Source organism: Corvus moneduloides, chromosome 4 (genome assembly GCF_009650955.1).
Source record: "Corvus moneduloides isolate bCorMon1 chromosome 4, bCorMon1.pri, whole genome shotgun sequence".
NCBI classification, from domain to species: domain Eukaryota; kingdom Metazoa; phylum Chordata; class Aves; order Passeriformes; family Corvidae; genus Corvus; species Corvus moneduloides.
In genome coordinates, this window is record NC_045479.1 from 20,401,416 (window position 1) to 20,426,983 (window position 25,568).

The 25,568-nt window shown below is 41.7% G+C and overlaps 1 protein-coding gene across 2 annotated transcripts in view; it reads right to left on the reverse strand.

Annotated features, from left to right (window-relative positions):
- APPL2 (adaptor protein, phosphotyrosine interacting with PH domain and leucine zipper 2) overlaps positions 1-14,395 on the reverse strand; it is a 33,316-nt gene extending 18,921 nt beyond the window's left edge. Inside the window, exons 1-2 of one of the 2 annotated variants that reach the window (XM_032107468.1) lie at positions 14,212-14,395; positions 9,382-9,480 (exon numbers count right to left, since the gene is read on the reverse strand). In XM_032107468.1, the coding sequence (XP_031963359.1) occupies positions 9,382-9,480; positions 14,212-14,265 (153 nt within the window). In that variant the 5' untranslated portion in view covers positions 14,266-14,395. Of the gene's footprint in view, positions 1-9,381; positions 9,481-13,550; positions 13,574-14,211 lie in introns of those variants that run through there. The other variant, XM_032107469.1, reaches the window with a different exon arrangement.
- Positions 14,396-25,568: the final 11,173 nt, after the last annotated feature.

Sequence of the window (25,568 nt, forward strand, 5' to 3'; positions counted from 1 at the left end):
ACTTGGGGGTTTTCCCCCTTTTACTATCATTAATCAGTATTACTGTATTTTACTTTATTTTCAATTATTAAACTGCTTTTATCTCAACATACGAGTTTTACTTTGATTCTTTGCCCCGTTCCACTGGGGTGAGGGGGATGGAAAGGGGGTTGAACAAGCCCCAGAAATAGGGCTGGCAGAATTTCCAGCTGGGCTTAAACCATGAAAATAGGGAAGCAGTAGTAAGAGGTACACACTTCAGATCTACAGTTTAACTTCTTTGAATAGAGCTAAGATTTGAGGTTTAGTTTTAGCCTTGGGTTTCCCCCCACCACAAGAAAATAACAAAACTAGAAGAACCTCAAACACGTAGGCTGCCATACCAGCATAAGAATGTTTCATTCTGGGTTATCATCTGTCCCCAAAATCTACATCAATAAAGTGAACCAGCAGATGTGCCTCCATAATGCATTCACGCTCAGGGAATGTACCAGTGTAACTACAGCACTTTAAGTGGCTACAGGAGCACAAACCAGCACATCTCTCTTCTCCTGGCTGCACCAGCCAATGAAAGTGCACACACACTTAAGACATGCTTACACCAGGCAAGATTTGTAGGGAAGGTGTGTAAATTTGCTTGATAGCTGGAAAAACCAGACAAGCATTTGGATATGCCAATCTTTAATCAATGTATTCCTAATACTAGCATATCAACACCTCTGTCCCTGGTTTGTTAACAAGGACTTAAAACTAAAATAAAGGAAAAAAGGGAAGGGGGTAACTGACATCTGTCTTAACCCCTATCAGATCCTTCTCATCCTCAGTAATGCAGAAAACTAGTAACTTTAAATTTAATTTTAAACCTTAACATAAACTATTCTTGTCTCCAAATATATAAGGCCAAAGAGAGTTTGTAAAACTAGGAGCAAATATCTGAACTACTTTAATAGATCTCTTTATACTAGGGCTGATACAGAACACCATTAAAACTGGGACAGAGCTTGTATGCTCTCTTATTGTCCCTGTCATCCTGAGCAAGCAGAGCACAGCACAGCAAACTATCTGGGCCAGAGACTCTGAAACACCCTTTGCTTTGGCCTGCTGCCACCTGTGACATCCTGCATTACAGCCTGGTGCTTCCGCACCGCCTTGGCATGCCAGGAATGGGGGTTCATATGGACAGCAGGGTCCCAACACTGTCAGTGTTAAAGTGTGCCCAAGTGCTCAGGGGAGGAAAAAGAAAGCCAAAAGAAACCAGCCACAGCCTAGGTACCAGCAGCTGCATGTGAACACATGACAGGGAAAGCTGAACGAGATAATTTTGATCATCTTAAAATGCCGTGGTGACAACACTCACAGGCAGGAGGAGATGGCACAGCAGAGGCCTTCCGAGGTACAAACAAGAGTTCGGAGCTGAGATAACGTGGGCCCACGCTCGGATCGTGCACACCTCATGACTATTCTCACTTCACAGTGACGGATTAGCCTTGTTTCTTGTCTCAGCCCAATTAGTAACAAGCACTACACTTTCATACAACAACGTCAATGATTCCTGTAAGATTTGCAGGTTGGTTGTGCAGAGTACATAGTTTTTAAAATGAAAAAGCTTTACATAAACACTTGGTATTTAAGGATTTCCCAAGCCAGAGGATGGAAAAGGATGTTCTGCCTTATTACAAAAAACAAACCCTGTTAAGGGCTCAGGCATGGATAGAAATGAGCCTTAATTATCTGCCCCCAAGCAGTAAGAACACCAGAGAGACTTTTCCACCTTCAAAGTGGGAGCTAGCAAGCAATGAGTTTATGAGAGGGAGGACGGGACTCCCTGCAAGTATACAGAAGACATTAAAAGGTTTGTCTGTATGCATGTGGCTGGAAATTAAGATTACAAAAAGAACCAGAGGTTCTCAGACCTGGCATCTTTTTCATAAGCACAACCTGAAAGATAGTCTTCTTGCAGCTCTTACCCAGCTCTAAGTCGTCACACAGCAACTGTGATGCCACCTGTAAGCTGTACAGCTGGATCAGGGTGCAAGAAATCCTTTGAAATAAACAAGTATCAGAAACATGCCTCTTTTCCCCATTTGTTTCAATTTACTTATTCCTGCAAAGTCTGCAGTTTCACGATCTGCTCTGAATCTGGCAAATACATGCTTCTGGCTTATATTTGCTAACACTAAAAGAAGCTTCAGAATAATAGGCTGAAAAACAAACAAAACCCCAAAACAAAACGCACAAAACCTGCCCAAAGACATAAGTGTTAACCATCCCCAAAGTTTCTACTCATCTATGTGGGGCAGTTTGAAGATGGGCAATGTAAACAGGTGTGTGGAATAAGCACCTTCCAGTGATCATCACTCCCCAGGAGTAGTCTCCAGAATGTGACAGGATAATGGGGGAATACATAAACCCCGAGGATCTCAAAGGGGTGTAAATTAATAACATCTTACCAAGTATTCAATCAGGTGACAACAGTTAATAATACAGACCCCAAGCAGACATTCATAGCATGCTACTCCAGATACAGAACAAATTGAAAGATGTGCCTGACACAAAACTTACTTTGGGATTTTAGGCTGATTTGGGGACAACAGTTCCATGCATTACTCACAACCCACTGCTGCCAGCTGGTCACATTTTTCATCTATTGGCTCAGTTCTTTGTGTCAGAACACCACAAAGAAACTTGTTACTCAATCCCTACCCATGTGGAAGAGTTAATCCTGGGTCCTTCATCCTCCCTCCCAACACCTGCCAGACTTAGTTCCCATTGGAGATACAAAATCATTCATTGTATCATTTGGGGGGAAAAAAGCCAAACAAAAATCAAAACAAAACAGACACACACCCAAAAGCTCTAAACAAAACAAATTAAGCTAGCAAGTTGAAACACAGTCCATTGCATAAGGAACAGGAAGCAGGCAAAGTGCTCTGCTGACCTAGTGGTAATACTGCATTGCTAAGCACACTAATCTGGGAAAGTTTGGTTTAATCCTCCTCTCATTTCTTCCTAATCAGCCCTTTCCCCTCCCCCTGTCCTGCTGCCATTCAGTTCCAAGACTTAGAAGTTATTTGCATTGCTTCACTTGACAGATCCACTAAATCCAGGCAAATTATTTTAACAGGTTTTAATCTATTTCCAAGGCATTTTCCCATGGATACAGCAACATTGATTTCCTTTGTCCTGAAGTGACTGCAATTCAATACACCACAGCAAAAGAAAAACTACAATACAAGCCTGACTCCACATCTCTTCCACATTACCTTGACATTTTAGGATTCATCATGCATTTATGGAGTGGGAGAGCTATCAATGAGATGATATAGCAAGCAAAAACTCAATAAAATCCTGAACAGAAATTGAAGCCTTCTAAATGAAGGCAAACTTAACCAGTAGTGGGCCTTGGAAATACATTCATTTGCACTAGATGGTTCTACTAAACAGGGAAAACATCTTGGCAGCATTATGGGAAAAAAGTGTACCAAAAGGAAAAAAAGACCATATGTAAATAAGTATAATGAAATCATTCGTGATTACAGATGTGCTGACTTTTTTTTCCTTTTCTTTAACCTTGACTGGCATGGTAGCCCTAGGAATAGATTTCTGTAAGTCCAGTTCAAATGGAAAAGGTAATGGAAGTGCTGTCTTGAATCTAGCATTAATCTACCAGAAATTAAAAACAACTAGCTTAAAAAATATTGTTTAATTCTCAAGTTATTGAAATATCTCACCCTGCCTTCAAAAAAGTCAGCAGAAAAAAAAAAAAGTCCAACTTATTTTCTGAGCTAGTACCCAGAGCAAAGGCATGTGGTTGATTCCACCTTCTTCATTATCACTTTTATTCACTAAGCTGTTCATATCCTCAGAACAGACTGACTTTTCTATAACCTCTTTGTAATAAAATATCCATGCCATTAACTATTTCCCAGTGAGGCAGTCCATCCATTTTTAGGATCCCTGTATTTTTCCAAAATAAACTCTGAGGATTAATCTGCTGAAATCCAAAGATATTTCTGTAGACAGTTGTCTAACAGATTACAGATTGGAGGGCATGTAAAGGATTAAGCTGAGCTATAAATTAACTTCTAAAGACACAGAACTATTCCAGCATGTGCAATCCCAATATAATGAAGCTTTCTGCAAAGCAACTTTCCTACGTCAGCTATAGTTGGAATTTTTAAAACTAAAGTAACTAGCACACAGAACTGCCAAAGGCTGCTTCATATAAACAAGCAAGACTCTGGTAAAGGTATTTATTCGTGCACTCTGTACGTGCAGAATGACACATAATACATTTTAGCTTACATCTGGGAAAACTTAATGCCTCATAAAAGAGGAAAAAGACCCAGATACATGGTTGAAGTGGAAGACCCAGGAGGCAGTAGCACCCTGTCCACCCCTTCAGAATTGGGCAACACATTTACCTTCAAAATCAGGCACAGCACAGAAAGAACTAGGTCTTGAGGCAACAGTTCTATGCAGCTCCATTTACATATGCTTATCTTCCTACAAAGCAGAATTATCCAGCAATCTAGTAAATGGCAAAGTCCTACAGGCTTAGGTTTGCATATTAAATGGCTTGGAAACATGAATCCAGGGTTGCAGAAAGCTAAGCCTCACCAGGGTGCTCAGGCTGCACAGCACTTTACAAGATCAGGCTAACATATGGGTTGCCCTGGTGCTGATTCACAGCACGGCATTCCATCCTTACAAATGGGAACAGTTCCAAAAAGGATCCTCCAATAGCTCCAAGGAACAGAAGATGCCAGTCAAAGCTGCTGAAAAACACCAAAAGCAACTACAATAGGATGGTTAGCTCAGTACAGAAAGAATCTCTTCTGTCAAAACAATTACTATCAGCAGGGTATCCATACATTTATGCTGCCTCGGATCTCCAGATCCTCCTTAGCACAATGCTAACTTGCTTCCAGGCACAGTGACAATTCTGACTTACAGGCAGCATTAAACCCAACTCCCATGCCTCTGTAAATACATTAGTTCTCATGTGGTAATTTTCTGCTTATCTCTGTCAGCAACATTTGGTGAATGTGCCTCAGGAAGGTAAGAGGTATATGATGCAAACTTACACCGAGTATGGAACAATAATACACACAGTATTTCACAGAAGTCAGTGCTGACAACTGCAATTTATTGCAAATGTCCTATCTAACACTCTATTGAAGCTTCTCTATGTAGAACTGAAAGTTTATAAAATGCTAACTTAAATTTTGTTCCTTCAAAACGTTTTAGGAAAAAAAAAGTCTTGTCATTTGAAAAGGTAATACAGTATTTCCCTCTGATATGAAAAGAAAGCAATTAAAAGAAAAGCTGCATCAGTGCTTACTTGTTAATTAAACAAGAATTCTCAACACTTGGAGTTAGCTATGCAACATAATAAATATGAAAGTCCATGCATACCCTAGAGAGCCTGACACCCAACAACCAAGTTACAGCCTACTGAAGTTAATACACAGGAAAGTCAAGCAAGCAGCACTGCTGAAAAATGCAGACATGAGGCATCATTAACTTGCAGAGAGAAATAACACTTATAAAGCACTACCTAAAACAGCTTGACAGATTCAAGCTGTCCTGACACCCATGTAAAGTGGTACCTATAAACCAAGACTATTCAATAATTATCAGAAGTTTCTCTAAGAGTCTGGACATAAAAAGGCAGTGAGCCACTGAGGTTATTGCTGCTTTGCCTGGAATCACAAGACAACTTCTCACAGAGACACAGATGCTGAACAGGATTATGCTTCACAATTCTCATGCTGTTCCCTCTCTAGATATATTGATAAAGACAACATGTGTTTCTCTTTACTCCTCTTCTGCCATCACTGCCCTAGTATCTAGATAGGTTTGTCAGGACACGAGATGAAATCTCTTTACAATGACAAAATACTGCATTTTACTTTCCTCTCACCTGCTCAACTGTTTATCCCTCCTACTAGTCACTAGAGACACGACAGTCTCCTGAGTTTCCTAAAGGCATTTTGTTTCAAGTGAAGGTTCCCAGCTCAGCCATTTCTAGAGCATGATGGACAACCGGAAATGATAGTAAAGCTCTGAAAACCATTTACTACGACAGTGGTCAGGAAGGTAAACTGGGCACACTTTGCTCATACACCATTGCAAGAGCCTCAGCATTGTAACTTAAGCAAATTAAATTTGCTAACAGTCCTTGCTTGCTGCTGCATTATAATATTGCTCAGGTCATAAAACATCCAGACTCTTCTCATCCCCAGACAAACACAACATTCACAGAAATCAGCACTAATGCCAGATGAAACATCAGGGCTTGCTTGCAAGAAGGAAGGACTACAGGAATAAACTCTGGATGGAAGATTTCCTGTATAAGACCACTACTGTGGTAACTACTTCAGGGCACCACAGCACAGCTGGGAGAACTACAGCAGGAAATATACTATGTACTCACATGGGTGTGGTTTATTTGATGGATATAAAAATGCTTCACTATGCTTTACTGTATTTAATCACATGGGTTTGCCAGATCAACCAAACCTCACTCCTCAAGTGCTACTTTTGGGTCCTGTGACTTCTCCTTAATCAGGGCATCACACACTTGCATCTTCCTTGTAGCATCACAGCCTCTTTTTCACTAAAGAGCTCCATGTGCAGAAGAGTCACCGCCTGATCCCATGTGGTGTGGGTGCCCAGGGAGGTGAGAGCACTGTCCTCATCCTGCAGGACAATCAGAGGCCCGTAAAGCACTGAGGGCCTTGCAGCCAAGGCAACCTGCTACCCATGCACCACCCAGCTGCAGCCCAGACAGCAGAGCCACTGCTGCACAGGATGCTGCACATCCCTCCTTACACTCTTTTTAAAGTCCTGCTTGAATGCATGTAAGTCTGAAAAGATGTTTTAAAAGATTCCTATTTTCTTAAATGTTTTTTTAAAAATATGGGCAAGTATTTCTTTTTCACACTCCTTTCAAATGCGCTGATCCAAGTGCTTAAAGCAGCTTGAGCTGTCACTTTACAGATTTACTGTGGCTCTGCACACAGAGCAGTGTTATGAGACAGCTATATGCATATATCCACATGGTTAATTAACAGCATGCAGTTGGTACTAATTGCTACTCCCCTGAGACTTTGCACTGAATCCATTCAGAACCATTAACTACTGTTATTTGATCACAGGCTACGGTGGTTTGAATTACATAAACATTTGAGTTTTCATCACAAGAAACACCAGACTTCTAGTAAACTAGTCAAAAAGATCTTGAAAACATCGTTAAGATATCTGGGAAATGTGAAAGTTCAGAACAAACTATGGAAGAAACCAAAATTAATGTTTTTTAAACTGTCCTAAGTGTTTTGAGGGGGCATAAACCCTGAATTTTCAATACTGGAGACTGGTAAAACCCACTGCTGCTTTGTCTGTCTGCCACAACTGTGATCCCACTCATTTTACGGCCACTGCTAAAGTAGGTCAGTAACCGAAATTCTATTTTACAGATATAGAAATCAGAGCAGGGGATGACGATGACTTTGCAAAGAGAAAATTTGACTTTGCAGAGACAAAATTTAAGCCAGGAAAATAAAAAAGCAAATTCAGAAAGTGGCTTCTCAATACTCTCAGCTTTTACAGGGTTGGTAACACCTCCTAATATGCTGCTATTGAGGCCCAGATAACACATCAACAAAAGTGCTTTTTCTCTCAAGTTGTGATTAGGCAGCCAAGAAATATCACGCACCTTTTTCTTAACTGTCCATTTATGTTTAGTAGGCAATTCAGCATTACCCTTCTATTCCTACATCTCAAAATTACATCAAACTCCAAAGACCTATTTCAAAGAATATATCCAATATTCACAAGTGACTGAATATTTCCATCAAACTAAAGCAGCGTTCAGGAAAGAAGTGGCCAAAAAGTGCTGGGAAAATGAAGTAGACTCAGTAGTACTGCAAAATACTGATGGGTAAATGTACTGAGATGATGGGAAGAAAAAGGAAATGTCGTAATTGTGGTGAAACAGAAATGGAGAATGCTAAAAACCAAGATGAAAAGGAAGAGGCAAACAAAAGCAGATAAAGCATTTTTTTTTCTTGAATCACAGACCAGAGCAACCACTTCCTAAAATGCAATCAGCAGTGGAAAGGGACATGCAGCCTACAAGCTGGACACTTGAAAATCAGATCTCCTGATTCCCTTCTTGATCCATTTCAATCCTACCCAGTCTTTGCTGTCAGACTCCTACCATCCAACGTGCCCACGCTCTTTGTTACTCTCAAAGCACAGTGATTGTACCAAAATGGCCATCCCTGACTTGCAGTGCTGATTTCCCGTCGCCTCTTGAGCCCCCAGCCACGCCCTGCATCATTTCCTATGTACCTAAGCTGTGCTGTAAACCTCTGGTTGCTCTGCATTTGCACAACATCCAGGACATGAAGACTTGGAAGCTCTCCAAAGCTGGATCTTCCAGGTGTAGGCAGCCAAATCCTAGGCATATGGTTCTTCCATGTCAAACTATCAGTCACCCAAAGAGCAATCCCACCAAATGGACATATACTTGCAGTAGACTTATAGTTGAGCTGATTTCTAGTAATGTACGGATCAGGCATTCTTCAGGGAAATTCAAAATACTCCTGCTCTCCTCATCTCTCTGTGTACTCCGATTTACTGCTTTAAGAATAGAAAAGTTGTTTTTAGTGAACTCAAGATCTAAACCTACACAAACACTTGCAAAACTTCCATGAGACACCGTGTTTGTCTTTAAAGACCCAGATAATGGCATTTTGAAACACCTAATTTTATGCACATGGGAATCAGCTTCACTGAAAATCACTCAGATTTACAGTAACATTTTCCAAAGCACTGGATATAATTTCTTTTACAGGTTTTACTTTCAAAGGGATTTAGTCATCTAGGTCATGTAAATACTCCAGAAAATGTCATTTTTTCTGCTTCTGCTCGTGTTTTTTTCACGACTACTGTAGGTACTCGACTTTAGCAAGACCCAAAGTGCACATCTGCTCTGTAATCAGTGGAAATGGGCAGTTCCCTCCATGAGCTGAGTCACAGCATCTAAGTTAGGTGCCTAAAGTCAGTGTGCAGACCTGGGAACTCTATCTACATTCAGGCAAGCGATCTTGTCAAGGCTGGCCTCCCAATGTACCATAAGGTAAGGACATAGCACAGTTTTACTTTGATTAATTGTTTGGAGACAAAGTAAGTAACTTTATTTTTTTTTATGAATACAACTTTTCTGAGCATCAAGGCAGAAAGAGGTTGAGCTACGAGATGAAAAACACCCACAACTCCTCTTAAACCACAGAAGGTACAGGTACTTAGCAACTTAAATGTAAACAACAGCATCATAACAGCAATTTATCTTCTCTTCCACATTGAACAAAAGAAATACAAATGAACAATTACCTGGGCACCATAGACTCGTTGCATTGCCTGAAGCAACTGGTTTGTGTATTCTGTAAGGGTTCCTGCATCTTCTTCAAAGACACTGAGCAAAGAACGAGTCTTCAATAAAACAAAAAAAAGCAAATGGTTTTAGTCCTGAGTGGAAATATTAAAAAGAACCACAAACAGCTACAAAGAGATGGTAGTAAAAAGTAAAAATCAATCAGAAATAATACACCCTTGACTTGCACAATTCTGTTTATTCAGAATCTCTAAACATGTGGAAAGTAGTTCTTTTATTATAGATAGGTAAACTGAGGCACAAGGAAGTGAATTGATAAAATGCTATGGCTACATCCTGACTCCAGGCTCTTGCCTCTACTAACACACAGTCCTTCCAACATAATTAGGAATGTAAAACATCCTGAATATCTTCCTTCTGATGACAGTAATTCAAACCATGTTAAGGACTGGGGGGTCAAACACCACTGCTTGCTCACTTTACTTCTCCAATGTCAGACTGCACTGAAAGCACCCCTTTCCAGTGAGATAATTTACACTTTGTTATTCACTCTCCACTGTCTTGAGCAACTCTTAAGGGGCCACGGCCAAAGCGAGCTGATGTCATTGGACAAAACAACTGAGTGCTCATCTCCAACAGGCACACAAGGATACACCCACCCGGAGATACCCTGTACTCTCTTCACTCTGCTAACTCATGCTTGTCAGCAAGCAGGAAGAGGAGGGAAGAACTTGTGTTATCTTAAAGACATGAATTCCCTTAGTTTGTTTTGGTGGAATCGTCAGGAATAAAGAATTATGTTGCTGACACAGCTCCCAAGAAGGGAAAGATATCTCAGAATAATGCTGAGCTCCAGAATTTGCTACATCTTTACAAAAATTAAAGAAAGATTGTCCCTTTAACAAAGTCATGATCCATCCTTAGTCTTAACTTTGATAAATCCAATCTACTTGATGCTAACTGGAAATGTCTCTCCATCTGTAAGCTGACTTATATGACATTAATGAGCTTCATCTGCTTACATGAGGGTCATGCATAAACTCCAGTACTTTCATAGGCATGTCAGTCCTGTAAAAGAGCAAGTGCTTTATCTCTACCCCCATTACAGGAATCTCTAATATACCTGAAGTATCCAGGTTCAAATTTGGGAAATTTATTTTTAAAGTTTTAAGATACTCCACTATTTTAACAGAAGGCACATGCATTTTTCCAAGGCATTTATTCTCTGCAAAACTCTCTGCCCAGACTTTCTTTGTCCTGAAAAACACAACATCAGCATCCTTCAAGAATCCTGGCCTATGATTAACTATCATTTCATCTCTGCTGAGAAGTATCTAAGTCAGAAATGAGTGCTGCTCAATGGTTAAAATACCTGGCCTGGAAGTCAGTCTTTGGGTTCTCTTCAGTACCTTCTTACTCTGAGTAACTTTAAAAGCTCTCAACAGTTCACTCTGCTAATGTGCTAGGCTGCTACAACACTTCCTACCTGCGAGAGTTTGGGAAGCCAGTTTGAGATCCTAGCATGTAAGGGAATACACACTACAAAGTATTGTTTTCAAATAAAGAGAACATGAAAACCAGAGAATGGAGAGTAGTCCAAGTCAATGAAATGGGTATCAGGAACCCAAATGTTTAAAGGACCTTTGTACAGAACTTCCCTGTAAGGATGATTTTGAGAGTTTTCCACATTAAGATATTACTTCAGTAACTGAAAACATGTTGATTTTCAAAAATATCTGATTCCAAATGTTTTGTCTTCAATGATGTATTATAACCAGCAAAATAACATCAACAAACTATCTTGTACCTATACAGTGCTCAGCTGCCTTGTTTTGAGTTACAATGGCACATGAAAAGTACAGAGTACAAAGATGGTTAAAACATAAATCTGGGGAAAGCAAAAATTATAAAACTTGATACAATGTTTATCAAGCCAAATCTCAAGCCAAAACTAAAAGGTTATAAAGAAATTGCCTGGAATAGGCTACAAATCACACAATTCTGCATGCTGGAAAAGGTTCCAAAATACAGGAATGTCAGCTACATTCGTAAATCTTACTGAATTTTTGCAGGTTCAGATTTTTCATTTGTCTAAATATGGCTTGAGGTAGAACAGCTCCAGCAACCAATTTCTGAAAGTCTTGGCCTCTGTTATTAGCACATTGTTCAAAAATAATAAAAACAATAAATGATTCAGACAGTTTGGAAGTTATTCTTGGAAACTTTTACATTTAAGAATACCATTTGAAATCACTGCAACAAAATACCAGCATGTGTGCATTTTCTTTGCTGCTGTTTTGACAAATTCTGGAAGAGCAGCTAAGGCTGCTGAAATAAACCAGTAAACCAAATACTAAGCTAACATTTAGGAGGCCCCATTATTCACAACATTATCTCAGCTTCTGGAAAGATAGGAAAAAACTTTCTAGTTTCATGTAAGTATTTCCTTTGATTTTAGCATGGCCGCTGACATAAATTTTTCTCCATTTTGTAGCCAAACACCTCAAAATTAAGACACTTCTTATGGCCTCTTTCAGCCAGTGTCTGGAGACAAATCAAGACAAAAGTACTGTATTGATGGGGAGAGATAAATCAAGTTTTAGAAATTTGATGAAGAAATAACTTTGGCCTAATTCTCCTCGGTCTTGCATGTAAATCACATGCTTCACACAGCTTATAAAAAGTGAGGTTATATCCTCATTTCACCATCTCTTTGCACTCCTGTCACTGCACAGAGCAGAGGAGAATCAGGTTCCTTCATACAGAAGCAAATAATCCTGTAAGAGGCTATGCTGCTCATTTCTCTGGAACAGAGACTAACTTTTTGCCTTGATTTTGTGAATGTAAAGCTCTCCCCAGTGAAAAAAGTAATAAAAATATAAAAGACTGAAAAAAACCACTCCTGCTTTCTTATATCAAAAGAATATATTTTAGCAACGCTGGGCCATTATAAAAATTAAACCATGTCCCTCCCTCCGAAAGTTGTAGAGCTTGAAGAAAAAGCAATGACCAAACCAAGGCAAAACATCCTGCCAATACTCAGGTTAATGCACAGCCTGGTATTCCAGTAATTGCAAAGGAGATGTTAACAGCCTGCCTTTCAGGACACAGGAAAGACAACGACCTCCAAATTCAGTTCAGTGCATTGTTCAGCTGCTTTCAGTCAGTGTTACATTTTTAATCGTTGAAGGAAGTGTTGACTGAAGAAGTAAATTAGTTCACTTCTCCTGCGTCTCAAGTTCTTCAGCTTTAGGATGCAGTGGGGAGGCTAACACTAAAAATGTTACTAACTACCCATAATAAATCTAGCACACTCTGGTAAACTGTGGAACACAGAAAAGCTCGGGCTGGTAAGGAACCCTGCAGGTCACCTTGTCCAAACTTCTGCTCCAAGCAGGGCTGACTTTGATGTAACATCAGGTCACTCAACGCTTTTTCCAACCCAGTGTTTAAAATTCCCAAGGATGATTACAAATACGCCACATCAAACACATGATGGAAATCTTTCTTACTAGAATGGGATTTCATGAAATTACAAAAAAAGAGGATAAGATGAGGCAATTAAGATAAGGCCCAAGGCTTATTAAGTCCTGACAGGTGCACTTCCAATCCTTCCTTCAAAATGTCTCATGACAGACTCTGTAACACCTTGCAGCAATCTGCTCCACAGCTTACCTATTCATTCCTCCTCCTGATCCATCAGCAGACGAGTCAGGCTTACAACACAGGGCTACCTGGGAGCCGGATCCATGCTGATCCACCCTGCCCTCACGTCTTTCCCTGCTTCACCAATTACTTCTGTACCTCTCTCTGCCCCACGCTTTGTCCCCAAGCGCACCTTCCCCATCCCTCAGTGAACTTCCCACTCTTTCCCCTTCCCTCTACTTCTCTCTTCCACCTAACCAGCCCCTGAACACATCAGGACATGGCATGTTCCTCGCTGTGAGGCTTCCACAGTCCCAGGGGTCCCCTCTGCAGCTGCGGCACATCCCGGCTCCGGGCAGCGGGGCACAGGGCGCTGCACTGGGGCAAAAGGAGGAGCGTCCCCCCGTGCTTGCACTCGGGAAGGGAAGGGCGGCGACCGCCTCTCCTCGTTCCTCAGACCCCTTCAGAAGGAGGTCATCTTCGGTGGGATGCGCCTCATTCATCCTCACGGGAGCTCCCGTACCTGAACTGCGGCCCTTGAGGAGGAGCAGGTACGCTGGCGGTGACACTCCTCCAGCCCACTGTGTCGCCGTGGCCAGGTGACACCGCGCACAGGTGTCCCTTTCCCTTCAGGGGAAGCCAGCGCACTGAGCCCTGCCCACCTGTCCTTCCCTGACACACCTCGGCTGCTCAGGGTAACCCTTACAGCCACCGAGCGCACACCCAAGGGGGACGGTGCGAGAAAAACGCCACAAAAGTTTCTCTGAGAGCGGTGAGGAGAAAGGGCGCAGTACTCCCTGCGCTGGAGGACAGCCGTCCTCCCGGGAGACTCCCAGGAGCAGACTCTGCCTGCTTTTCCCCCGACGAATGCCCTGCGGGACCCCAGATCTCCCCCGGGTGTCGTGTGCCCGCCTCAGCGCTCCCCGACGGCCCCGACAGCCGAGCTCACCCTGACCCACTTCCCCGCCCGCCGTGCTGCCTCGCTCTGTCCCGCTGCACCGCCCCCGGCACCCCTCTCCCCGTCACGGGACGCTGCTCCCCGGCCCTCGCCAGCTGTCAGCCCGTACCGGCCCGGCCAGACCCACGGGCTGCCCGCCGGCACCGAGCGCTCAGGTGCGTCACACCGACCGAACGACCGACCGACCGACGGACGGGGTCCGGGCTGTCCCGGCAGCGGCCGCTACCTGCGGGCTGTCCTGCAGAGCCTCTTCCAGGAGGAGCTTGTCGACGGCGGGCATGTTGGCGCTGCGGCGCGGCGGAGCCCTGGCAGGAGCGGGGTGCGCGGCGCTGGCACGCCCCGGCGGTGGGGCTCGGCAGCGGCCCTCCCTCTCTCCGTCCCCGCGGGGGCGGCCGCGGCACTCTGCAGGCACCGGGCACGGCTGGACGGCTCCGCTGGCGGGGCCGCTCACTCCGCCCAGTTCCCGTCCGCTGGAGGAAGCGAGTCACGGGGAGGCCCGGTAGGGGCAGGCTTCCTGCCGCCATTAGCTCGGCGGGCAGCGGGACGGAGGGCCCAGATGGAGGGCGGCCCCTGCTCTCCTCCCCGCGCGGGTGGCAGGGTGGAGCGGCCTCCCTCAGCCCCGGCCCCGGGAGAGCAGGGTGGCGGAAGGAGGGATGGAGCAGGGGCCATGGATGCCCCCTCAGCTGAGAGAGGCTCTGAGGGTGCGTGGGTGTGATAAAAACCAGGGGAAGATCGCACGCTCCAGCCTGAGCTTGTGGGGCTTGAGGACGTCCGGCTGTGGGCGAGCCCCTTGCTGTGCTCTCCTCAGGTGCACGATAGGGACACTTTGTGAGATCATCACAATCGCTTGCTTATCAGTGACCCGCGTTTGCGGCATCTGCATTTGTTCTTGTCCATGGACGACTCTGCAAGTGTAACTGTGGGGCCTCGTTGTGCTCCAGACAGGCTAATTCCCGCACAGCCATAGCCCGTAACTCTGTAACACTTGGGAGGTTAGAAGGGATGCATTTTAAGTTCCTAGTCCTTCATATACAGAGCTATGTTTTTATGACTGCTTTGATACTGTCTGGATGCTTAGTTAAACAAAATTAGTATTTTCAAAGTAAGCACAGCTTGATCTGTGAGTATTTGATTATGTACATGTTTTTGAAGGGTGGCCATTGCTTTTGGATGCATTGGCTTCTCCAGAAGTCCAGAGTTACAGATCTTGCAGGGAAGTTGCTCTATTCTTGTCAGCTGTAGCTTTTGCTGCTCCAGTGTGCCTTGAGGTAAAAACGGAGATACTCAAATCCAGAATCTCATTTAAGAAAAAACAAAACCAACTTCTGAAGACTTTAGGAAGAATCCTGCCAATTAGACTATGCAAACAAAAATACTGGTTCTAAGATGCTAGCATCTTCGAAGAAATTTCACAATCTTGGATAACTCACATTGCTGACCTCTTTTAAAAGAAGAAAAATAATTTGAAAAATGCAGCTTGAGTTGTAGAAGAACTCCAAACATTAATATCGGCCAGCCTTTTGCATCTAAGTCCCAGTGGATTTTTCCACTTCTGTCATTCTTAAGCAATAGCAAGCATTTTATATGACAAGGTGATTGCTAATAAAGATTGGGGGTTTTTTTCTGATTAAAAGACGTTTTGCAGATTGGCTGGATGATTGTGTGCTTTAATTGTGTATGAGAAAGACCACTGAACCCTGTAATTTTGGCTAAGGTATTTCTGTGTGTCTGACGTTGATTGGTATTGCTTCTGAAGCTTTTGATGGGACCTTTAACCCAATGTGCCAAGCCGTAACAGTGGGACTGCTCCACCAGTCCTGAAGCTGGACTCCCTGTTCCAGGCCTTTGAGTAAGAACTGAGGTCTCACACTCAGTCCCTTTCCTGCCTGAATAAAGACACTGAACCAGAATAAGAATCTCTAGCTAATACCAAAAATACCAAGGATGACAGTATGTATTTACATAAAGGGAAAATAAAAATAGATACAGATTTATCGTAATAATGTTTCAGAGAATTTTAGAATAGTGAAAAGAGGTCAGAGTGGGTTTTTTTCCTACAGAATATGAAATAGGGCACTAGTTAGGCATTAGGCTTAAGAATCCATGATCCCATCTGAGCCAATTTTGTCAGACTCTGTTAAGTCTTATTTTTCTTTCATCAGAGATTTTGAAAACGTTATTTGAAATTCATGGAGAACAAGAAAACCACACTTCATCAGATTTTCTGTATCTGTTAAAGTATCTTCAGGGCATTTTTAAATATTTCCCAAATACCTTAGTTACAATTCTTGCCTCTTTCTTTCCCCCTCTAGTCTTGAAGTAGTTCAGCAACAGCTCTTACCCATTGGGTTGAACTATTTCCTTCACCAGGAAAGCATCAAGGTGGTTTGTGGTTTTATTTCACATCAGTGCAATAACCTGGAAGGTTTTATCTTCTTCCTTTTGATGGCTTTGTTTAGTCTGAGGCTCAAGAGTGGAAGCCTGTTGTCATTCCAAACTTAAGGATAGTTATTTCCAGAACAGGTTCCACTAGTTTTATTTAAATAAAACAAAAAGCACTTCATTAACTTACTGAAGGGTGATGCTTTTTACTAGTTGTCACTCTTTGTTGCATCATTTCTTACACAGCTATAAACTTGGCAGATTACTTATTTATAGTGATCAAAATGATTTTATTGAATGTTCCCAATACAGTCCAGGTGGCTTTGAATTTTAAAAAATTGCCTATTAGTAATTTAAATTAATTTCCTAGTCACTTGGTTTTATTGGGTCTCAAGGATTATTCTTCAGTTTTGGTAATTCCAAATAATGCTTTTGAAAGAATTAAAATAACCCACAGTATTACTACCAAACATTTCAACAATTTATTTGTACAGCATTAGCAGTATTATAAAAAAAAGTTAGGTACCTTGTGCATGGGCAGTCCTTTGGGTAGAGGTGTCTCATTCTTTGACACAAAAAACCACAGTTTCTGGGTTTCTTGAGTTTCCATGTTCTATATCCAGGTACTGAATGCAATATACTCAGCTACTACAAAAAGTCTTGCTAGTGAAAAGGACTCTTATAGCCGTTCTAGGAACATTGTACATATGGAGAGAGAATAGGGAAACAGTAGGCACAGCACCCAGAATCAGTCACCTGAATGCTCAAAAGACCTGCCGCAGCAGTGTGAACTGAGCTGGAGATCACGTCCAGGAAGCAGCACAATTAATTTTTATATGTGTATTCTGTAACCTACAGATGACTTGATTATGTTAAGAAATATGGCTCTTAGAGCATGGAAACTTAAAGAAAAACCCCTGGAATGGCTACAATTAAACTGATACATACTGCTTATAAAACTAGTGAGAAATCATGGCATCAAGTAAAATCAATAAATAATTGAGCATTGAGTATGAAATAATTCATTACATAAACTAATTGTACTGTTTCTAAGAAAAGACGATGCTTCCTTCCAGCAAAAGCCTGACTGTAGCCAAGAAGTCTCATCGTTGGGAGAATGATCAATTTTGAAAGAAAGAAGAAGAAAGTTTGAATTCATCTGGAAATTCCAGATTTGTCTGCTAAACAAATCTCTTGGTAAAATGATGTAAAATCTTCCAGTATGACTGTAGGTGCACAGAAATTGGTGCATCTTCAAACTTGGATTTGGGCTTTTACACAGGACAGTCTTGTTCCTGTTGGAGGATGGCCAGGAACATCCCTTGGTAAGCAGCCAGTCAAGGCTGGCCATGTAACAAGAAAGGACCACGGTGTGAGATGGGCAGCTGGGACTGTGCCTTCTGCAGGACTGAAGGTCTCGGTGCTGCGCTTCCAGGTTTGCTCAAGCTTTCCCATCTAACTGCGCAGCACCAGCTCAGGGCTGGAAGCAGCAGTGCCAAGCCTGGGTGGTGATGTGCATGAGTTAATAAGCCTTGCCAGCTTTAATTGGGCTGTTTGGAAACAAGGCAGCTGTTGTGCATCCTTAGCCTAATTTATTTCCAAATTTGATAATCCACCCAGTATTAATGGAGAGCTGGCTATAATTATTTTTTTCTGGTTAGACTAGTTACAGAGTAAGTCATACTGCATTGTGTTTTCATTCTCATATGTTCCATTATAACTTTAAAGAACATGTTGCATTATGCTTCCTTTTTGGCTTCCTACCTTATACTTTACAAGAAATTTCTGAGCAGTGGTGTGGTAGTCACATGTTTGCTAAGTCAGCTGAGTCTATTTATGCATTTAACAGTGCCTCATATTTTTTCTTTGTGCTCAGTAACAAAGAAATTCTTGAACTACAGATGACTTTTAGATGTGTAATAATTTACCATAAGTTGTGCAGCTTTATATAAATATATATATATACAGAGGATATGTTATATGATAGTAGCAATAAATTGCTTCAAATGAATACAATTGAAAGATGGGGAAAAAAACTCTTAGTACTTTCCCTACCAGAAGCATCCCAAACCAAATTTTTTAACAGTCTCTTATAAATTACTGGTTGAATTAATAATACAGCATCTGATGTACAGGACATGTCTTGGACACATAGAAAAGGAGTATCTTGTGATTTTGTGTATGAACCATAACATAATATTGGGCTGAAATAAAATTCCACTGAAATTATTAATTGCTATGTAACCAAGATGTCATGTTTTTTGTTTTAACGTAAAACACACGGCTTTGTTTATTTCCATTAAACACGTTAGTAATATGCCAAAATGGATATGCACAGATGGACTGGCTGGTGGGATGGATCTAATTAAAACCTCATTGAAGGTGAAGGGTATAACTGCCATCTTTAATTTCATGTAATTGAAGGACAATTAAGTCCCCTCATGTTACCAAGCACAGCAGCAGCCTCCACCCAGATGCAGAATAAAAATATGGTTTCAGATGCTGGAGTCACTGATGGCAATACCAGCCAGAGGTGTTGCCACCGCTTCCTCCACACCTGCCTCTGCCCTGTGCTGCATGGACTCGGATAGTGTTGCCACGAAATTTTGTTTGGGTGCCTGTCTGATGGAGGGCATTTGATTTAACAGTTTGCATTTGTTTTGCAAGAAACAGGAACAATGAGAGAGTGGGTAGTTTGTTGGACAATTATTGGAATATTTTAAGCTAAAATTTTTGTGGTTTTGCAATGGAAATGTCAATATACAGGCTCCTTCCTCCTCCTTGTAGCTCTGCTTTTTGTGATGTGTGTTGCTTTCTAACCTTCTGCTTCGGGTGATGGTCCAATGGAATTCAGGGCTGTCTGAGGAATGGTGAAAAATCTTTGGGTGAAGTATAGGAAGTGACAGAAAGAATAATACAGGTACTTCATCAAAGAAAAGCATATCTGGTATGATTCTGTACATTAAAATAAGAGACATCTAATGCCTGATATATGATTATGAAGTGCCAATAAATAACCTGTTTGGCATAGAGGTTACCAAAAGTCAGAATACCATATTCAAATGCAGGCTGGATCCGTAGAAAAGACTGTCAGAAGGAACCTGCTTTTGTAGTCTTCATAACATCAATACAATTATCAGAAGCAAATGCAGTCTAATTTTATCACTGTATCTAAAGCCAGCTCTTGGTTTAGTTTTTTTTTTTTATCATGAGATCACATGAACTGATCAGGCCCTGCACTTTTGTGTTTCCTTCTGAACAACACAATTGAAAAGTTCATGTTGTCTTTATTCTGATCACTCCCTTTATTCTGATCACTTGCATCTTTCTATGGCTGGTTAGGCTAAAAAAGCTGAATTATAGTGTCTTAACATTTATACATAGCAGAACATACCTTAAGGCCTATTAGGAGTCCACAAAAGTCTGCCAGCATGATTATATCCTTTTTGATCTTCCTGTTTTCTGTTTGGACTCCTTTTGTTCTCTATACACAGCATAGCACAGAGGGGTCTGGGTCCATAACTGAGGCTACTGCAGACCACAGAGGCCCCAGACAGCTCTCTGGCCTGCTTCCCCCTTGAGCAGAGCCTGTGTGTGCTGCCCAGGGCAAAGGCAGAGCAGGATGTGGTGATGCAATAGCATGTCTTTTGTATTTTTAGAGAAACAGCAAAAACCCCAGAGGATGGATGATACAGAAAGCAATGAGGAAACTCTAGGCAGCACCCAAATGGGCACTGACACCACTATCAGCAGTGACTCCTCCCAGCAGGCTGCCAAGACAATGTCAGGAGCACAGGTATACAAGCAAGCGCAGTCATACAAAGAAAATGCAGTGCTGCATTGCTGCCCAGGCAGCAGGGCTGGGCACCCCCAGTCCAGCTCAACAGGAACCCTCTCACGAGCTCTGTGTTCCTCCACAGTGCTCAGATGCTTCCAGTGTCGCAAGATCAGATGTTTCCAATTTTTCTTCCCGTGGCGGCTACTTAGAAGTTCTTCTGCTGTCTGGAGAAATCCAGATACTGGAAACCCTTTCCTGTCATATGACTGGACCTACTGCCGCAAATGAAGGGCATGCCAGAAAGCTGGAATTCTGCAGCATGTGCACTGAGACACTCCAACCAGCATTCCTGCTGGAGGCAGGGCTGTCTCTATGGTGTGCTGGTGACTTGCTTCAGTAGGGGCCCGTGAGGAGTATGAGGGGAGCAGAGTGGAATCATTCTAGGAGAGGTTGCAAGCCACATATTGTGATTGCCTTTTGTAGCTTTGTAGCTCTTGGAGTGTCTTTCCAAGGTGTGCTGCCCTTACAGCATGGGTGAGAGCACAGCCCCTAGGAGGCCGACAGCAGGGCCTGACTGCTGCTGTTAGCAAAATAATTCTTCCAGTTGGCAAACCTCTCTCAGTATTTTCCCAGGATAAAGGTCACTGTGAGCAAGGTAGGAGCAAGGTGAACTAGCTCACTAGGCTGTGGGCAGCTTTTGGGCTATAAAGTGCTCACCGTATGTGAGTGCTCAAGCACCTGAACTTGTGTAGAATTTACCTTGCAGCTGAGAAGCTGCCCTGCCCTTTTGCTTTCCATCGTGTGATTTGCCGTGCAGGTAGGTGGTTTGTAAACCTGCAGCAGTGCTGTATGTTACCTGTGCACTTGACAACCCAGCTCCAGTCCTGCAAACTTAGAAACTTGTGTTTAGCCTGTCAGATTCCTGGAGATTAATCAGGCATATAAATGTTGGCTGGATCAGTAAATAGTTTCCCAGTTCTTTCAAATTCATTTATGGTAACACATTGCTTTTCTTTGTTTTTCTTGCACATTTTGAAACAAGAACATTTAGTTCAAGGGTCACGTACAGTTATTATCTTTAAATACTCTGTAAACATAAGTGCTGACAAGATCCTAGGTCAGCAAGTATCTCTCAGTGAAAACCATGAAGCACGCAGACAGCATGTACTGCAGTCAGAGTCAACAGCAGCTAATAATATACATGAGTTTTTCTGAGAAGGGACCAATGGTTTCTAATTAGTTTTTCACCCTCTCAAATCAAGCTTTTATGAAATAGCAGAAAGAAAAAAGCCCCAAATATAAGAGCAGTATCATATCTGTGACTGCGAGAACATGAATAATAATGCAATGGAAAATGTTCTCATCAGTGTTTAAACTAACTCAAATGCTTTGAAAGAAATCTGTGACAAAAGAGAAGTCACCAGAGTTTTTCGTTCCTCTCCTGAAGAGAACTGCTTGTGCATACAGAATTTCAGATATGATTTGCACTGCGTTGTAGCATTGCCAAATGGAGCAATGTTCAGTACTTTGAAAACTAATCAAAAAAGAGTGGCTTCGTTTCAAATAAGTGCTCTGGTCATTGTTAAGTTTGAGTCCAGATCTCTTCTTGTTTATGCTGCTGTACATTTGGATTGGTGCTGCCAGCTCCTGTGGTTTCACCATGTTGCAGCCTCCTAGGGCAGGTTTACTGTGAGGGGCTACCAGGCTGTCAGCTCCCTGTCAGAGCCTCCCCAAGTGACATGTGCTTCTTATTATGAGACAGGAGAGATTTGGGATTGGTTGGAAAATGACTGGCCCTTCTTATTCTGGAGGAAAGAGAAAAGCAAGTCCTTGAATCTTAAATGCTCACTGTCAGAAATCAAAGAATTAAATCTTACGTTTATCATTTTCACACAATTCTGTACATTTTAGGAGCCCCAACTCATGAATTTTGAAATGCAATGCAGATATTAATAAACAAAACACCAGTGTTTTGGGAGTAATTCCAGGTATATATTAAGGAACAGATGGTTTTGGTGTGTTGCCTCCATTTTGCTGTTAAACCTGGAATAAATGAAACTAGATAAAGTATTTAATGCAGAAATTCCCAGACTGTCCATTTCTATGTCTCTGTCTACCATCTGCCTGTACTTGTGGATCCAGAAGCTGATTCTGTGTTTAACAAGGGTAAATTGCCTAATCTTTATTAATATAAATGAGAGGAGTTTGTCACCCTTATATAGGTGCTGAAAGGATGTCTCCTATGAGAACATCATGTGAGGACACTGTGTAACTACTGTTGATTGTTTACAGTGTGTTTTATTTCATGGGTACAAATACTCTGCTCTTACAAATATTTGAAATTATGCATACAAGAGCCTTCTTTAAGTGCTTAAAAATTGCTAGTACTTTATCTGTCAAGAACCATGTTCTAATTAAAATGATGTGTTAAAAGCAGTCAAAGCACAATATATAGCCAGTGTTTGTGGGTGCCTTTTTTTTTTAATGACCTTAAACACACTGCTTCCATGTTGCTAATTGTAAGAACTTCTGTTTACTGTATGCCTAGTATGACAGAAGTTTTGATTAATCAAAATTGTTAGCATCCTCTTGTATTAAACCCATATTTAGATAGAGAGGTGCTGTTTTGATGTACATTTATCTTTTCTTATCCTGGCTGGTATTTGCTGGAGCAGAATTCAATTACTTCAATAAAATGTCACATGCAAGTTATGAAAGTCCCAGTCAGTGTGAATTATATATAGCTACTGTAAAAAGACTGGCAAATTTTAGCTTCCCTCGGTTTTCAAAAGCTAAGGTATTAATTAAGCAGAGGTGTATAAATATACAGCTTTGATGAAGACATTTTTCATGGTGAGGATGTGTCTGCTGTTTCCATAGTCTGCAGGCACACTGCATACAAAAACAAGGCAGCAACTGTGCTGGTTGGCATCGTAACCAATATAGGGCAAAAGCAATTATTATGTGTGGAAAACTGTAATGGAAATTTATATCAACAACAGAGGAAGAAGTGACATCTGAAAAAGTGCATGAAAATAAAACATCATAAAGCAGGGATATCGTCTTCCCACAGTACTGCACAAGTAAGAGCTATGTGTTCAGAAGGGCCTCTTGAAATAAAAGTGTGGGACTCCAGACAAAAGATTTGCCTTTCTCATACACAGTTCTGAGGAAAAGAGAGTTTCCTTTCCTGGATCTGGATCTAGTTGTCTTACACTACTTGAGTACTAATTTAGACTTTTCAAATGGAGCAAGTGTGGTTTAGGTACGCGTGTGCCTGAAGTGATGCACGCACTTTGTTTCAAAGGGATGCAGTGCTGCACTGACATCTTCATGATAGCTCAGTATAAAGGTCCTTTCTCTAGCATTTTGCCATTTTTTCATCTTTTCATTTTGTGATCTTGTCTTTGTAAAAGCTGATTTAGCTGCATCTTGCAAATTAATTTATGAAGTGAGAGACGGGAAAGACATTAATCTGTCTGCATAGTATATTAAAATAAGAGAGTAAGATGCTTTTCTCCTCTGGAACAGAGCTTTGGGAGACTGTTAGCAGATATAGTAAAATGAAGCCTGAGTGATCTCAGAGGTAAGAAGCACTCTTACTTACGTCCTGTATTTTTGTGAAACCTCTAATAGGAGAATCTAATACATCATATATATCAACCTTTTGGGCACAAAAAGGATTCCAAACTGTTTCTGAATGTCCAATTTAAGCACTTGGCCATTTGTTATTTTCAAGGGCACCTGAAAATGACTCTGAAAGAAAAATCTTTGGAGGCTGGGAGTAATAGCTGAGCTCAACAGCAAATTCTTCAGGTCTGTGTGCTAAAATCTAGACTTTTTAGGAACAGACATAACACTGATGTGAATGTTGAATTATGACTTATTTCTCCCACATCAACTTACCTATGAAAGTCTTAGTCCTGAACTCCATTTCTTCCTTGTAAATCAGCTAAGAATTGTATGCCCCATAAGCTCAGAAAACAAAGGGGGTTTCAGGACTATGGACAATAATCACAGTCAGAAAGAATTATTGCAAAATTAATTGTTATTTATTCTGTCAGAGATCTGGGGGGGGGGGGGGGCACAGAAATTTCTGTAAAGCTGTCATATCCACTAACAGAATATTCACATTTCTTTGGCACTTATTGGCTGGCCAGTGGGTTCCTAGTTTATTGCTTACTAGATGTTTTAGGAGAAATTGTTGATTTTGTCTCAATTCATGTCTGATTTGGCCCAATAATGAGAATTTTATTAATTACTTTCATGAGAGCAGAAACAGATAGATTAATTAAAATCTTGACTTAAGATGAAAAAAAACCCTTGGTCTTGGCAAATACTCTTTTTTTACTTTAAAGTGAGGTGTTTAAATATTATTTTTTAAGTCTGCTTCCATGGACTGTTATAAACCTACACATTCCACCATTTTATGGGGGTTTTTTAGTAGAAGGAGTCATTATTTTTGTTTAAAAGAAATATTCGAGCCAGATTTTCTACTGTCACTATAAGGAGAAAGACAAATTGCTTTTCCTCCTAGGTTCTTGCAGTTTGATTCTGTTCCTCACGGTTCTGCCATGATAAATAATGCCCATGTAGATAATTTAAGGCTAGATGGTAGCTGGCCCTTCTGTGGGCTACTCACTATGGTGGCGGATTCAAGGTGAGGCAAGACCAGCTCAGGGCTCAGAGGAGTGTAGGGCTGGTGCTGAAAAACTCCCATGGTGAGTGTGGGGCTGCCAGGCAGCCAGAAGAAGGGAGAGAGTGGAATATAGAGAGTTTTTATCACATTTTCTCCTTGCTAACAAGGACTGCAAGGGGGGATACACTGTGTGGATTACAATAAATCTATGATGGGCAAAGCAGTTTGGCTGCTCCCTCCATGCAGGGTCCCTGCACTGCTTCTCATATAAACTTGGTATTACTAGAAGAAGCTAGTCTCTAGAGCAGGGTTTCTAAATCCTTTCACAGAAAATCTCTTTCAAAGTGTTTTAACTACCTATTGATCAACTGCCAGAAAATGACAACTTGCTACCACTGCTGCTAACTAAAGGTGAGGATAGGGGACATGGCATATTGATTCTTGGGTGTTTATTCTACTATGAAGAACAAAAATCATAAATGGTGTGAGGTGGGGAATTGATTCTTCAGCGTTTATCCTGATACAAGGAACAAAACACCCGCAGCTGAAGTGGTCAGGAGCCAGGCTCAAAGCAGACAAAAGTAGGTTCTTCAATTCACATGTGGCTGAGAAGTGGAACAGAGGATGCTTCAAGTGCCAGCATCTTACGTGGGTTCAAGGGTTGGTGGAACAGGTTCATAGAAGAGAAATGTGTTAAGGGTTGCTGAAACATGGCAACCATACCTGCCTCGGGCAGACTGTGGCCTGAAAACGCTGGAGGATGGGAGAGTTTGGGAGGCACATA